Source organism: Cucurbita pepo, chromosome LG03, assembly GCF_002806865.2.
Source record: "Cucurbita pepo subsp. pepo cultivar mu-cu-16 chromosome LG03, ASM280686v2, whole genome shotgun sequence".
NCBI lineage: Eukaryota > Viridiplantae > Streptophyta > Magnoliopsida > Cucurbitales > Cucurbitaceae > Cucurbita > Cucurbita pepo.
Genome location: NC_036640.1, coordinates 4,916,326 through 4,933,435, shown reverse-complemented (window position 1 = coordinate 4,933,435; position 17,110 = coordinate 4,916,326). Strand labels below are relative to the sequence as shown.

General features: G+C 34.4%; 2 protein-coding genes and 1 pseudogene across 3 annotated transcripts; 1 reads left to right on the top strand and 2 right to left on the bottom strand.

Moving 5' to 3' along the window:
• The first annotated feature begins 855 nt into the window (after nt 1-855).
• Nucleotides 856-6,288, top strand: LOC111791680 (fumarate hydratase 1, mitochondrial-like). The gene is made up of 18 exons (XM_023673126.1): nt 856-1,001; nt 1,072-1,229; nt 1,359-1,476; nt 1,612-1,761; nt 2,622-2,732; nt 2,968-3,051; nt 3,409-3,507; nt 3,615-3,665; nt 3,750-3,799; nt 3,920-4,001; nt 4,115-4,209; nt 4,298-4,364; nt 4,444-4,494; nt 4,711-4,806; nt 5,081-5,179; nt 5,279-5,308; nt 5,394-5,459; nt 5,907-6,288. The coding sequence occupies exons 2-18, from the start codon at nt 1,081-1,083 to the stop codon at nt 5,991-5,993; spliced, it is 1,485 nt and encodes a 494-aa protein (XP_023528894.1). The 5' UTR covers nt 856-1,001; nt 1,072-1,080; the 3' UTR covers nt 5,994-6,288.
• A 1,154-nt stretch (nt 6,289-7,442) lies between these two features.
• Nucleotides 7,443-9,548, bottom strand: LOC111790031 (annotated as a pseudogene).
• Nucleotides 9,549-12,145: 2,597 nt separating this feature from the next.
• LOC111790030 (ethylene-responsive transcription factor ERF071) lies at nt 12,146-13,528 on the bottom strand. Of its 2 annotated transcripts, none has more exons than XM_023670796.1 (2): nt 13,183-13,528; nt 12,146-13,077 (listed from the first exon to the last, which is right to left on the bottom strand). In XM_023670796.1, the coding sequence occupies exons 1-2, from the start codon at nt 13,337-13,339 to the stop codon at nt 12,332-12,334; spliced, it is 903 nt and encodes a 300-aa protein (XP_023526564.1). In that variant the 5' UTR covers nt 13,340-13,528; the 3' UTR covers nt 12,146-12,331. The 2 variants fall into 2 exon arrangements, with proteins under 2 accessions (XP_023526564.1, XP_023526563.1); XM_023670795.1 differs by having other exon boundaries at nt 12,146-13,092; nt 13,183-13,495.
• Nucleotides 13,529-17,110: the final 3,582 nt, after the last annotated feature.

Sequence of the window (17,110 nt, the reverse complement as noted above, 5' to 3'; positions counted from 1 at the left end):
AAGATATTTTAACGAGATAGAATCCACGAATTCCCATAATAGGTAATTAGAAGAATAGTTCTCGGGGCGGTTCGTCCTATTTAGATATTCACGATCAAGAAACATTGGATTCTCTTTCAAGTAGGCCTTGAAATGAGAAGGAAGGCTGGAATGCCAACATGCGTCTGTTATTGAATTCACCCGACCCGATAGTATCCCATTTTTTGAACGTCCAGTGTCAAAGTCACGGAATGGGTATGTCGCCAATCCCTAAAACGGATTATGTAATGTATTTTATCTACTGGGTTACGGGTGGACATTTTACCATGAGCTAATTTTGGATTTGAACCACCATGCTCCACCCTCTCACTAGCATGAGAAAGACTTGGTTTATAGTTGAATTATAAACAAATTATTTATCATAAACCATAAGGGTAAAATTGACTTAAGCCATTTTAACCCTTCTGCTGTACGAACGAAACGTTCATTTCTAATTGTGTTTACATGGCACCTCTTTTTTTTCTCCGGTCTAAATTTTTTGGTCTCTTCATGGGAACACAACACATAAGACTTGGCTACAACTATTTATTATAATTGGCAAGGCTTGGAAGGCAACTACCCGTGCCTATCGGCAAGAACTAGGCTTAGCTTGATTAGTAGCACCCGCCCTCTTGTCCTAGAGGCTGGTCGGGCCACGAATACTTCACGGTAAGCTCAATTATTAGATTCATTTAGGCATAATTCACTTAAATAAAATAAAATAAAGAAGGAGAAAAAAAAAAAAAAAAAAAAAAAGAAGAAGTTTGAGCTGATGTTTTGCTGGGCCGTCGAAATTGGGCCATCTCAGGTAGGCGCAGACATGAAAGCCACTTCCACTTTTACTTCCTCTAATGAAGTTCGTCAACATAAATCGCCGTAATCTCTCACAACACCTCCGAAGCTCTGACGTCACCTGCCATTTCTCCGGCGCCTTATTTCCGTCCATTCCTCAGTTCTAGGATTCCACATTCCGAAGCTCCGTTGTTAGTTTCCTCTCCTACTCGCAAGATCACTCTCTCATTTTTCTTTCCCCAAACTGATTTTCGCTTTTAGCTCGAAAGAATGGCGGCCGTGTATGTTTTGTCCCGGCGATCTTCGCCTTCGCACCTGTTTGGAATGGCGCGTTATGCTACTACATCATTGAGATCTTACTCCACGTCTTTTCGCGAGGAAAGGGATACGTTTGGGCCTATCAACGTTCCATCCGATAGGTTCGCTCTCTCGTTCATCTGGTTTTTGGATTTAATGAACTAATAGCTGCTTTGCGTTCGATTTTTGCGAAGGAAATTGTGTTTTGTGAATCGTAATGAGTTTTTATGAACGGTGTTGTTGTATTTTAGATTATGGGGAGCTCAAACGCAGAGATCATTGCAGAACTTTGAGATCGGAGGAGACCGTGAGCGAATGCCTGAACCTATAATTCGCGCCTTTGGCGTCCTTAAAAAGTGTGCTGCCAAGGTCCATTCATATCCAAATTAAGTATAATGTGAAGTTTGATTCTTTGTGCTATAGTTCGTGTTTTGCAACGGAGATAAACATGGAATATGGTTTTGGAAATGGATTCTGTTGTTCATCGTAAGTCTGTTTTTTCAGGTAAACATGGAGTACGGTCTTGATCCAACCATTGGGAAAGCCATAATGCAAGCAGCCCAAGAAGTAGCCGAGGGAAAGTTGAATGATCATTTTCCACTAGTTGTATGGCAAACTGGAAGTGGCACTCAGAGTAACATGAATGCGAATGAGGTTAGAAAAACTCTGTTTTAATTTTGATTGTGAGTTGTTGAGAGCGAAGGATTATTTAAGATAGTATTGCAAACGTACGTACCTACGTCGCATATTTTATGATTTTGCATGAATCATTTTCTCTGGAGAAATTATTCAGTCATATTGGAGGAAAGAAAGTCCAAAAGTACTTCAGTTATTAGGGAACATATAAAATTTCAAATTTACATCCAATGGTTATTAGGAAGCAACAAAATTGTGGCGATTGCATCGACAATTTTTCCTTTCTTTTCGATCGGATCTGGTTACCATCGAAATTCTCAAAGGAAGCATCAAAGGCTATGTCACCCTTCTATGTTGTGTCTGTGTACTTATTGACGGTAGGACGGCAGGCATGATGACACATAATACTGAATCCCCTATTATACCACACTCCCGAGGGAAAGATTTGTTTCTCTTGGGTAGTTAGCTTCGGTCGTTAGATATTCTTGAATCTATGGCGATGTTCAGATTTAATTTGCCCCTGAACTCCATAGCTAAAATTCATAGCATTTACTAGAAGTAGGCAGCTCCAAACTAATAGTTATCATGGTTGAATTTAGGATGTTGTAATAGGACAACAGGCCGTCCCCCCTCCCTTTCCTTCGTTGAGTCAAATTCATGAATATAGTCTCTTGTAAAAAGAAATCCTTGTGGATCAATAAATATATATTCCTAAAGTAATATTTGAAATGTCCCATATGAAGTGCAGAACAGAGGGTAATCTGTTAAGCAATCTTCTTCGAATGTCTCTTAGTGTATATTTTGTAAGTGGATAACTTGAATGGTAGAAAATGCGAACCTCTACTCTACAATTAGTGAACATCTTACTTTTGTGGCAGGTCATTGCTAACAGGGCATCTGAGATCCTTGGTCATAAACGTGGTGAGAAGTTTGTTCACCCAAATGACCATGTTAATCGGTCCCAATCTTCTAATGATACATTCCCAACTGTAAGCTTTTTGCTCTACCAAGTTATTTTTGTCTATGCTATTCTAACTCCGTTTCTATAATTAACCAATAAACTCTAGCAGTTTTCCATGGCCCGGCTTCTTTTTTCCATAGTAATTTTAATAGTCATACTTTATGCCTTTATTACTTTGACCATGATACAACTACTTTTACTGTCCCAATTCAGATTTTTTTTTTTCCTCCACACTTCTGATTTCTACCGTTTTCTTTTCACAGGTAATGCACATAGCAGCTGCAACAGAAATTAATTCCAAATTCATACCAAAATTGAAAACTTTACATTCGTCACTAAACTCAAAGGTTTGATGTTTAGGAGAGCTATGCTGCTGAGATTTCAATTTTATTGTTTGCATCATTACATACTGCAGATGATCCAAGCCTAATTTATTTACACAAGTCTCTTTGAGTCGTAAGGTTAGGTCATACTTGTTTGATTGCATGGACTAAGCTGAATGTGTAAAAATGGGAAAAAATTAGGAGATCATAACATGGTTTGGATCTGACTGTACCATCCTGGGTGTAGCCCGTTTTAATTGAGTTGTGTGGTAATAATGTATGTGTTTTTTTACACTCCAAACTCCTACCTTGCAGTCTATTTTCCCTTCGCACTTTCATAAGTTTTTAATTCCTTGTATTACTCTGGTATGATTCCAACAGTCCATAGAATTCAAAGATATTGTTAAGATTGGACGCACTCACACTCAAGATGCCACACCATTGACTCTTGGGCAAGAGTTTAGTGGCTATACCACACAAGTACGCCTTCTTTCTCTTTGTTCTTGTGGAAGTTTCGGTTTCTTATGTCTATTGAAAAGAAGAAAGCATATGAATAATTTTCTGATTGGTGTGCACCTGAACTGCAGGTGAAGTATGGCATTGACAGAGTCTTGCGCACTCTACCTCGAATGTATCAGGTTGCAACAAGTGAAATATTTCCAGATATTTTGTTGGTTTTTTTGTCCATTTTTGTTCTGACACTTTGAATTCCATTTGTGCAGCTTGCCCAAGGTGGAACTGCTGTCGGAACTGGATTGAACACAAAGAAAGGGTATATTCTTTTTGAATTAGTTTGAATAAGAAAAAACTATCTAGTTTTCAGGTGTTGTGCTTGAAGATCAGAAGGATGAACGTATTTCTTATTTTGAGATTGCTATTGTCTACTGTTCAGATTTGATGTGAAAATAGCTGCAGCAGTAGCTGAAGAAACAAATTTGCCGTTTTTGACAGCAGAAAACAAGTTTGAAGCCTTGGTTAGTCGTTGAATGAGCTTCATCTCCTTTTATTTTTTATTCCACAATTTGGTGGTGCCTTCCTTCACACGTGGAACCACGTTTTTATGCTAAAACTTTTTGTTTCTTACCAGGCTGCACATGATGCCTTCGTTGAAACTAGTGGGGCTCTTAACACAGTTGCTACTTCTTTGATGAAGATTGCCAATGACATACGCCTTCTGGGAAGGTTTATGCATTAGTTTTGTCAATCTTGTCTCTTTGTTACTTATTGTTTTTCTCTGTCTAATAGTTTCCCCTTTATTTCACGTATACAGTGGTCCACGTTGTGGTCTTGGCGAACTTATTCTTCCCGAGAATGAGCCAGGCAGTAGTATCATGCCAGTTAGTCTCTCTCTCTCTCTCTGTATTTGGTGGCATGTGCATGCTGGGCTTTAATGACAAACAATTTTTGTCGTTTCAGGGGAAGGTGAACCCTACTCAATGCGAGGCTCTCACTATGGTCTGTGCTCAGGTGGGTACTGTTTAGCATGGTTATGGGGAGGAATTAGTTAGTATAGATCGTCAACTCGTTGATGTTTGCTACCTTTTGTTCCCCAAAAAATTTTGGTCAATCATTCCATGAGTCCACCGCCAACGCATTCTCAGATTCTCAGCGATTAGTCTCATATACGTATTATATTGTCATTCTATAACTTAAAAGATGATATGACAATTCTTGATTTTACAGGTGATGGGAAACCATGTGGCAATAACTGTTGGTGGGTCAAATGGTCACTTTGAACTTAATGTATTTAAGCCAATGATAGCCAATGCTCTTTTGCACGTAAGTTCTATTATTATCTCTTGACCTTTACAACGTCTAGAGATTATTTTCAAATAATGATATCAGAAACTAAATTGTTTTCTGGTTGGTGCACCAACTGCTATGAGATTGTCGACGTGCTTATGGTCTTCAAATGACAGATGTGTGTGTTTATATAATATATAAATATACGTTTACTTATATACATGCACATGAACATACATACACACACATACACACATAGAAATTCTGGATTCATCGAATCTCATCTCCAGTGCTGGCTCTTCATTGGCAGTCATTGAGATTATTAGGGGATGCTTCTGGTTCATTCGAGAAGAACTGTGTGAGGGGAATTCAAGCTAACAGGGAAAGAATTTCGAAGTTACTCCACGAGGTTAGTTTTATATTAATATTTGAAAAATACTGTTATACTACACTGTTTGCATAGAAGATTTTGGCTGATGATTTTTGTGGTTCATTCGATGGCCTGCAGTCACTGATGCTCGTCACAGCTTTAAATCCCGTAAGTGTTCATCAACTAGAAAGCTCTCATTTTCCTTCAGCTTGGTACGTTGTTCGATAATATGTCATTGGCATATTGTCTACAGAAAATTGGTTACGACAATGCTGCTGCAGTTGCAAAGACGGCCCACAAGGAAGGATCCACTTTGAAGGTATGAATTGTATTTATATTTAGGTTTAAATCTTATTCTTTGAATTTTTATGTCAATTCTGTCAGTTATTAAATTTAAGTAGTTGGTTTAACTTATAATCGCCCTGAGTTGACCTAATGGTCAATAAAGACTGTAAATAGTTAAAAGCTGAGGTAGAATAGGTTCATGTCATCATGGTGGTTACTGACTATAGAATATAATATTTTAGCAAGTTAGCTTGGCAGCCATGCTCTGTGAAAATAGTCGAGATGCAGGATTGCTAATCCAAACATTTGCGGATATTGCTAACCCAAACACTCACGAATATGAGAAAAAAAATCATTGAACTTAACATGAGATAAAAGTTGAAAAGGACTAAAACTAGAACATTTGAATAATTGGGATTCAAACATAAATTTTAAAGGCTTCATATTTGATTTCGAGGGTGGTTTTTGTATGATCATGCAGGAAGCTGCACTGAAGCTAGGAGTTTTAAGCGAGGAAGATTTTAATAAATATGTGGTGCCTGAGAAAATGATTGGTCCATCTGATTAGTAAAAGCTATTTTAATAAATAGCCCTTCTGTGTTTGGATCATTGTTTCATCAAAATCATTTTTACAGACACTCTCATTCTTCTCCTTAAAAGGAAAAAGAATGCCCATTTTTATGAGGATTGAAGTGGTTAATAAAGGCACCACAGAGAATTTCTCTCAGGTTGTGCTTTGTATGTTCGGCGGAAATTGTGGTCATTCCTCTTCTACTTTCAAAATATTGTCCAGAAATTTTCTTACGGAAAAATAATTAATAATTTATTTTGGGGACATTGGTTCTTGTGTACCCATTATTGAATCTCGTTGAGATTTTTTTTCTCATTTGAAGGGGAAAATATGACATTATTAATCAATAGGCCGTTTGAGCCCAAATTATTTGCTGTCATCTTATAGTGCAAAGTAGTTAATAAACGTCAGTGTTTTCTTTAGAAATCGTCATTGAGTGCCGATTATACTGTGGATATCTAAAATGTAATTACGACTCTAAACAAGAGGAGCACCTAGTTTATCTCATCAAATGAACGTTTCAGAATGTGAACAGATACATATATATATACACATCCATACATGTATATAATTGTAAGTAATTGTAAAATGTGCATAGCTCAACTGAGGACAAACAACATATTGACAACTGAACAAAGATTTGAATGAGCAAGACAGTTGCAGGGAGTGGAGGAGAACCAATGTTCAGGCTTCAGAAGCTTGGCCAGGCTTCCTAGTTATGGTCCTTTCAGTTTGAAGTCCCAAACTGATAAAATAAACGGTGAGGCCTACCAGTCTTCCAAGATCAATGAAGCCAGTTCTCATTTAGGATTCAATATTCACAAGTTGGTCTCTTTGATCCTGCCAGATGGGGAGTATATATAGCAAGGAGCCATTGAAAACAATGACGTCCCATGTTGCCTGATTACACAGTTCAAGGTTAAAGCTAGGAATGATAATATCTTTATGCATGGGTGGACACATACGTACATGTATACAAATGAAAGTAGGGGAAATTTTCAGTTGCCACGGCCAATTTACTTGAACCTACCTCCACGGAGAAAAAAATTAGAACATCTCTAGAAGGGCAGAAACCTGCAAAATGATGCTCAATAATGACAAAACCTGGAAAACGAATCAGGTTTTTATCATCAAAATGTTGGACCTATGACGAGCAGAGAAATTTTCCTCAGACACCCACATTATACACGTGGGATCCCAATTTTAACAATTCATTTGTTCTTTCCATCATAGAAGACCATGCTCAATAAGCCAGTTTGGACGAGAACTAGTAGCAAAAACAACGGATAAAGAGCAGTAAGAGCCGTGCAGTGCTCGGGGAGTATTTCAAAGGTCCCAAGTATTTAATGGATGCAATTCAGGCATCAGATATTTTTCACACGGAACAACTTATATGTAAAAAAAAAAGGGTCCAGCAAGGCTTGTGAGAATCAAGCAATTTATAGAATAAAAAGAACCAAAAGATGGAACGATTGATAAATTAGAAAAATTATAAATGTAAATCTCTATTCGTCTGGGATTTTGATAACAAGGAAATTTGTCCAAGACAAGAAAAACAACAAAAGTGGTCAAAACCAGTACAGTAGTCGAGGATCTACGAAAAATCAAAAGTTCACTTCTTTGCTTTTTTTGATACCCTGCAAGAGCAAGAAGATTGGTTTATTATATATAAATCAGCTATCTAATTATCTCAAATTAAATTAAGACTTAAATACTTACTGAGTGGGTTGAGACGCAGCAACTGGGGCAGCGGCGGCTGGTTTTTCTCCAGGACCCTAAACGACAAGACCAAGTCAATATTCTGACATGGAGCTTTATGAATGAAGAAGCAGATTCAAGAATATGATACGTACTGAAAAACAATTTGGACTACAAGGATGAATTGATTGAATACCTGGGCTAACCGTTCCTCTCTTCTGGCAAACTTTCTTTCCCTACTAGCCTTGTTCTTTGCTCTCTTTGCCTCAAATTGATCGGATAAAGTCTTCTCTCTTGCCTTCTCAGCCTTTGATTTGTGGATGCTCTCCATCAGCACACGTTTNCTCCATAAGCACACGTTTGTTCTTGAAAACATTACCCTTCACCTTCATGTACATGTCATGGTACATGTGTTTGTCAATCTTTTTGGACTCCCTGTACTTGCGGAGTAATCTCCTCAGGACACGCATCCTCCTCATCCAGAGAATCTTGGTGGGTAATCTAGCCTCCCTGGTACCCTTACGCTTACCTATGTGCAACATACATAATTAGTGACAAAGGACCATAAAAGCACTTCACTTGAAAATTCAATGATAATTATGATGATATAATATGGGCAAGAAATGCATAGATGCCATAACATCTAATTCCCTACTATTATTATGTAAACTTAGAAATCTGTTTCCTAAATGATATACAAAATTAATAGAAATATCAAATGATAAATCATATTTACCCATAGAAAAAACATTTAACTGCAATACAGTGACAAATATACAGAAAGACAGACGATTCTTCATCAAATAGACAAAGGAGAGCATTCACCTTGATACCATTGTACATATCTGCCTACGCAACTACATATGCTTTATCGAGTAAAATCTAATAACTATATAGCCTTTGTTCTTTAGGCTGGAAAAGCACTTAAAATATAGTTTTATACTTCTTATCTTAAATTTCTCTACAAAAGGATCCTAATTAGAGCTTCCACATCACTTAATATAGTTTCCATGTCCTGCAAGCAAGACCGTCACTCTGTACAAATATAAGGGTATTCTTCACCAATCAAACTAGCAGGACTCAAAAGAAAAATACCGTATCCTGAGTGACGTCCCTTCCTCTTAGCCTCCTTCATTCGGCGAGCACGGGAACGAGAGTGAATCTTTGTTGGTTTCCTGATAATGAACCCATCTTTCACCAACTTCCTAACGTTTTGACCTGCAACCAACAAACGCCCTTCAATTAACCAAAAACAACAAATACAAAAAAGAAACCGAGCACACATACTAAATGATTTAGACTACGCATCCAGCAAAAAGCAGTATATAGTTGAAAAAGACATAGCAAAAACAATGCGTAGGGAATTAAATAATTTCATGAAACCAAAAAAGTTCAGCCGAATGTTCGTTAACGAATCGTATCCCAATCAAGCAGATCAAAATTAAAACCCAACCCAACTGCTTATGGATACTTACCAAATTAAACAACAAACTCCCTACGATATCTAGCAAACAAGAGCAACTCAATAAACAAGCAGTGTCGGGAAGGAGGATTGAGAGATTAACTGAGATGCTACATGTTTTGGAACTAGATGAAGATTCGCACAAATTCAAAACCCAACAAGTCCCCGATAAGAAAAGAACCAAACAAAATACGAAGCTCATACTGAAAAGTACAGAGAAAATGGAACATACGAGAATTCGCCATAGAGATTTCATTGACTTCATTAGGATCCAGCCAGACCTTGCCTCTGCCGCACTTGAGAACACTAGCGGCAAGCCGCTTCTGAAGCTTGAGCGAAACCATTTCTCTAAACCTCCTTCGCGCTGCTGAAATCCCAGAGAATCGCGCGATTAATTCTTGCGATATTTATATACGAACACTAGTGCGGCTTTTGCCCTAAGGCTAGGGTTTTTGATTATTGGACATTTTTGGGCTTCAAAATGACCCATTAAAACTCTTTTGCGGATCTGAAATACGGACTTGGGCTTTTACCTTTTGGGCTTCATACGGCCCATTAAAACTCTTTTGCGGACCTGAAATACGGACTTGGGCTTTTACCTTTTGGGCTTCATACTGCCCATTACATCTTTGCGGACCTGAAATACGGGCTTGAGCTTTACCTTAATGGATATTTTGGGCTTCAAAAGGGCCCATTACAACTTTTGCGGACCTGGAATACGGGCTTGGGCGTTTAACCTTAATGGATATGTTTGGGCTTCAAAAGGGCCCATTACAACTTTTGCGGACCTGGAATACGGGCTTGGGCGTTTAACCTTAATGGATATTTTGGGCTTCAAAACGGCCCATTACAACTTTTGCGGACCTGAAATACGGGCTTGGGCGTTTAACCTTAATGGATATGTTTGGGCTTCAAAATGGCCCATTACAGCTTTTGCGGACCCGAAATACGGGCTTGGGCTTTTACGACCTCTGATATTGTTTTATCCCAAGGACTTAAAAACTTTTTAAAAATAAAATTAAAAGAGAATAAATAAAATTTGAACCTAATTAAAAATATCTAAATTGTTTGCTATTTAATATGGATCTCTATTTTGAATGAGTCCAACAACTTGACCCTAGTGAAATAAAATAAAATAAATATATGTATATATAATCCACTAGCAACCTAATTGCCACTTTTTATCATCAAATTGAAATTTGAAATTGATTGGTGAAAAAAAAATTCAATCCTAAAATTTTGAATAAGTAAATACAATTAAAATAAGCTAATTAAGTTTTTAAAAAATAATAAAGAAAAAAAAGATTATTCTGGTTTTTGTGACGAATCTACTAGTTGTTGCATTTAAAATTAATAAAAATATATATATAAAATGATATTTTGACGACCATTTAACTTTAATTTCCATTGGCAATAGAAGTAGATAACATCTGTCATTTTTTTTTATTTTTTTATTATTATGGTAAGTAAACATCATCCGATATTATTTCACTTGATTCTCACCATAGGTGGATAAATGGGATGTAATGGTTGAAATTGAAAATATATTTTTTTTAATTTAAATTAATGAAATTAATTACTCTAAATTTTGTACTTTCTTCCCAAAAAAAGATTCTAAAATTTTAAAGCTTTCCATTTAAATAAAAGTTTCAATTGTCATTAATATTTTGTTTTAAAATCATTTTTGACTTTTTCAAATGTGTTTAAACTTATCTATTTATTTTCAAATTTTTAAATATTTTCTTAAAAGTAAAAAAATATTCTTCAAAATCAATGGAATGGGTACTCTTCAATTTTAAGAAAAAATTTTAAAAAATTTATCTACCCATTGTAGTTAATTTATTGTGAAAGAACCAATTTAAAAATAATTATCTGTTGATTGGTTGAAATTTATTATATTTAGGTTAGAAAATCTAATTTTTCATTTTTATTTTGTAATAGCTCAACCGGCTAGCAGATGATATTATAATTTTTCAACTTTTCGTTCCTGGCTTCCTTTTAAGGTTTTTAAAATGTGTTGCTGTGGAGAAATTTCCACGTATTTATAAAAAAGAAAAAAAAAGTTTGATTCTTCTATTTAACCGATATGAGATCTGACAATTCACCTCCTTTATGGTTCAACGTTCTCATTGATACTCGTTTATTTCTTTAATTGATTTGGGACCCTATAATCTACCCTCTTCAATTGGGGAGTCACCCCTTAAGTTGAGAAGAACTAAATATTGTTTATAAATATGTGGAAACAATTTCCCTATCGGACACATTTTTAAAATGTTGTTGAATAAATTAAAAAGATATAGTCTAAAGAAGATAATATTTACCAGCCGTAGGTTGATGTCTTTTATAAAAGATATAAGGATATATATTTTTTTTTTTATTTAACTTATTACAAAAAAAAAAAAAAAAAAAAAAAAAAAAAAAANAAAAAAATGGCGGTGGCAGAGGAGTGGGGGCAGTACAAAAGTACGACACAGCAGCAGCCAGCGCGAAATCTAAAACATGAAACGTACTAGTTTTGTTTGACACATCACCACCACCGCCCACCGTTTGTCTTGACCATAGTTTTATTCTCTCTGACTCACTCCCCACGATTATAACACTCGTTCCCTTCCGCCGCCATGCAAATTCAACATTCTCCTATTTCCACCCTTCCTTTTTCTTTTAATTACAAAACTAACCCCCTCCCTTTACTCCACGTCGGCCTCCTTTTCTGCCACCTCGGACCAACCCCCCCACTCATTCAACCCACCTCAACATACAACTTTATTTTTATTGTTTATTACACAACACCAAAATGGATTCATTTCCTCTGAAATGGTTAATTAATATGTTATTATTCCTTCTGGAAATTTGATAATTCATAATACTCGGAAACCATGAACAGGCAGATCTTAGAATTAGGATTAGGATTAGCATTGTATTCTTGTTTAATTTGGTTGTTAATGAAAGATTATTGATATCATTTATAAATAAATTTGATTAACGAATCTCTTTGAAAGGGACTGAAATAATTGAAAACAATTTCATATCAACAAATTGACATCGTTCAAACGCTGAAAATTACACAAACAGATTCTGAAATTAAACAAGAAAACCACAATTTTGAAACACGAAACTCAAGGATCGACACCGGTTCCAGAATTCACAGAGGAATTCAAGAGAAGTTCTTGGATTATCACAAGTCATTCGACGAAACAGAGCCGTGAAGGCCGCCGTCGTCGTCGTCGAAGCTCCACAGATCGCCCACCACCTGTTCTTCCGCCGGATTCGTCACCGTCGACTGTCCGTCCAGGTACGGAATCTGGTAGAACTTCATGAAGTTTTCGTATGCCATTAACTCCTCTGAAAGCTTCTGCACCTCGTTCTCTTCCTCAGTAGTGGCAACAATGGCGACCTTCTCCTCCGGCTTTTCCTCCGCCTCTTCCACACCGAACTCCACGGCGTTTATGTTCTGATAAACATCTGATCTCTCTGGCGGAGAATAAGAATTCTCCGATCCAGAGGCGGATTGTTCCTCAATCACCGGCGGAATCCGGCTGCCGTTGAAATCCTTAGCCATGAAATTACCGATCTGATTCCGATCCCAGCAGAATTCTCCATACACGGAATTTTCAGGAACACTATGCAGATTATTAGCCCTAATTTGAGTGTGAAATTGAGGATTCGCATTCTGGAGATTACAGCGCGCTTGAATAGAAAACTCATCGTCTTCATTAGGGAAATTAACCTTGGCTTTCTTTCCACGGATCTTCCGAGCTTCACGATCGTAAGCTCGAGCGGCTTCCTCCGCGGTATTAAAAGTCCCAAGCCAGACTCGAATCCCCTTCCTCGGATCACGAATCTCAGCCGCCCATTTCCCCCATGGCCGCTGACGAATTCCTCTGTAAAGATTCTTCCTCTGCCTCTTCTTCGGCTTCTCGTCTGTCCAAGAAGCCTCTGAAACATCAATTTCTCAAAAATTGGAGGCGAAAAAACGACGGAAGTTACATAAAATTAAAAAAAAAAAAAAAGGTCGCGAAATCATACCGGAAGAACGGAGGGGGCGTTTGACGGGAGAAGCATCGTGATCGGGAGGACATTTGTTAAAATCGAACAAGGGGGAGTTTGGCCAAATGTCAGAGGCGGTAACGCGTTGGCCGTCGCGGCGGGGGATGAAGCCGGCGATGAAGGCACCACCACACATGACTGAAACAGAGAGGAAATAGGGATTTGATTGAAATTGAAAAGATTTAGGGTTTAGCGGATGGAGAAAGAAGAAGGGAGGGGAAGGGCGTTTTGTAGGCGCTGGTGGAAGACAGAGGTCACAAAGGCTTAGGAAGCTTCTTGGTTTCACCAACTTGCGTTTGCCTCTGCTCCACGCTTCTTCTCCTAAAATTAAATCCTTTTTAAATAATTTTAATGAGCTGTTAAATACTTGGAAACTTAATTCACTAAATCACTAATTTTACCTGCCTCATTCTTACATGTTTTTTACCCAACACTAAAATTATAAATTTAGTCTTGAATTCTTTAAAATTTACGAATTTATTATAATCTTTTAACTAAATATACAAAAATGTCATAAATTAAGTCATTTATTTTACTGAGGCTTAAGTATTAAGCATTATTGTTAATTTACTTATATTATATTGATTAAAAAAATATTTAGACGGTTAAAAAAAAACGCCTAAATATTGTTGTAAAGAGTCTTAAATTGAGGGCTACTTATGGTATTTATTAATGAAATTTTGTCTGTGGTATTTTACTGTTGAACTGAAGTTCAACGTGGGGGCAGAGTTTAACCCTATTTTACTTCAAATTATGAGTATAATGCTTATTTATTATTTGATTCAAAAGTTAATTAATTAGATAAATATATGAATTTTAAAATTTAAAATAATTGTAATTTTTAATTTAGTTTTTTTTTTTTAATCTAAAAAGTCATTTTTAGGGAAAATACAAATGTGGCATTTGCCAACAAAAATGGACACAAATTTTGAAAAAAAACAAAAAAATTCTAATTTATTCTTTCTCTGCCCATTCCATTTTTTTAAAAATGTAAATAAATGCATTGTTTTCATAATTTTTACTTGAAATACATATTTAAAATAATATTTTGAGTATTTTATTTTACTTTTATTATTATTTTTTTCTATTTTCTTAATTTAAATTTTGAAAAATGAAACGGTTACTGAGTACATTTCTATTTTCTTCCATCGTTTATAAAAGAAATAATTAATAAACTTATCGAATTTTAGGGGGGAAAATGAAAAATAAAATTAAAGAAAAGCAAATAGAAGGTCACAAATAAGCATTAATATTCTATTTTAAAACAATATTTTCCCCTCAACATATATATAAAATTTTACTTTTTATGAGAATTAAATACTTTTCCTATTCTCACTTCTTTTTTAAACTTTATTTTTTTATTTTTTTTATTTCTGCATTAAATTTAAATATTTTTCCTATTCTCTCACCATCCATCCCTTGAGGGTCTAGCGTCTTCGAGGCAGACCGATTGTCTGGCTCTAATACTATTTGTAACAGTTCAAATCTACTGTCAGTAGATATTGTCCACTTTGACTTGTTATGTACAAACACTTTCAATTACAAGCAAATTGCGTACGTTAAAATGAATGGTAAGGACTATTTATAATGAACAAATATGATAAGGATTTGTNCTATTTCATTACTTTACAAAATTAACAGTGACACCGGAGTAAATGAGTGGTGCATGAATAAATCGATATGACATTTGAACGAGAGTGGCCACGAGTATAGAATGACTAATAAATACATAAAATAATTGAAAGTTATTGTCTATATCAACAAAGTGCACTTTACTTTTCGATAACTCACTTATAAGAACTTCATGATTACGTGTGTTTTGTTTTGAGCAATTATATGTTAAGTGATCTCTCTAGAAAAAACATGGTAGAAGGAAATAACTCTACTTTTGATGTCCTCCTAAGAATTTTCCTAAGATGTATATGAGTAAGGACAAAACATGCGAAGAGTAAATATGTGAGATGATCACGGGCACCGAATTCAAATTTTGAATTACATTAACGTCAATTCATTTTGGTTAGAAAGTTAAAAAGAAGGATTAAAATATTGTCAAGCGTGACAAAGAAGAACCAATCTATGAAGCCGCCTCCAAAGTTTACGTGTGTGTGATCTTTACCATATATTTTAAATTATATACTTATTCTATTTCTATTCATTTATTAAAATTTAATGTAGATTTTAAAATTAGTCTTTCACTCGCGAAAATTATTATTATTATTATTTTACAAAATTTGATTAAAAAAATATAATATATCCCAAACTTTGAATATGTTTGAATTATGTTTAGAAAAGTTTGAAAATTTTATTTTTATCATTTAAACTTTCAAATTTGTTGAATGATTTTTAAAAATTTATTAAAATAAGATAAATAAAGTGTAAAATTTCAAGATCATATATGATATTATTTATGCATTTTTCTTCTAAATTAATGTGTAAATGATTTAAACGATATTAAATATTTACGAATATATTATAGTTAGAAGAAATTACAACCAAAATGGACCAAAAAAAAAAAAAAAAAAAAAAAAACCAAATGAAAGTAGGGAATTAATCAAGATCTAATACAAACCTAATAATAATAATTTAAACAAAATGGAAGAAAACCAAGGAGGCCGTTGTATTAGTAAAAGGTGGGCACATTCCAAATCCCCTTTGCTTGACTCACTTTCTCTTCAAGGTGGAACTACTAACAACCTCTATATATATATATATATATATATATTATATCCTTAGCTAAGAACCTATACATATATATATATATATATATATATATATAATCGCTAGCTTTCCGATTTTGACTAATTAATCTTAGGTATGTCCTATGATCTCACAGACAGCTAAATAATGTGATGAACACATTCTATTAGTTTGTCACTAATAAATATTAGGTTAAATTAATATAAAAAAACGTTTAAATTTTGTGCTTTGTCTAAAAATTGACTCTAAACCTTCAAAAGTTTCAATAATGTCTTTAAAACACTAAAAAAAAAATTAATTTTGGATTGAGACGGGTAGCTATTGAACTTTAAAAAGTTTACTCTCATTTAAAAAAAATACCTATATAGTTTAAAAAATATCATTAATTCCTTTCCACCTTTTATAAAAATGTTCAAAAAGATCTTTATTGTCGAATGTTTCTTTTAAAACCTTATAAATAATTTCCAAACTTTTTAATTTTATTTTTAAATTTAAAGGTATTAATCCATGGATATTTTTAAAATTAAATTTCTTTACCGGTATTAATGAAACTTTTAGAATTTCACCAATATTTTTAGATTTTTTTAAAAAAAATTGAAGGATATATTTAAAATAAAATATTGGCGATTTTCATTTAAAATTAACGTGTATATATATATATTTTAAGTTTTAAGGAATTTATTTTATTTTATTTTAAAGTTTAAGGTAACAAATGCAAATTTTATGAATTTTTTAAATTAATTTAGTCTAAATATTATAAAACATCTTATTGTGATGATATAATTCTTTTAGGAAAAAAAAAAAGACAACCTTAGCATCTCCAAAATTTAGAAATGTATTTATTTATGTTATATAATTTATGAACTAAGTATATAATTTTGACCTTTGAAAACTTGTCGTAGTCAACGCTAAATATTCAGAGATTCTTTAAGAATCAACGAGATATTTCAGTCATTGATTTGACATTTCTCACAATTTCTCTGTCTACTTTAAGTTTATTCAATTAATATATAGAATGCTTTAGTTTAATTGTGTAATTACTTGAAATTAAAATTTTATTTATTTTTTCTTGTAATATAAAGCTATTTTTATTAAGATATTATACATAAAAATATTGTTTCTGTCATAAATTAGAAGCTAACGTTCAATATTTTAATTTAAAATATCAACTTTTAAAAGAAATTTTAATTCTCCGCCGCCGCCATTTGGT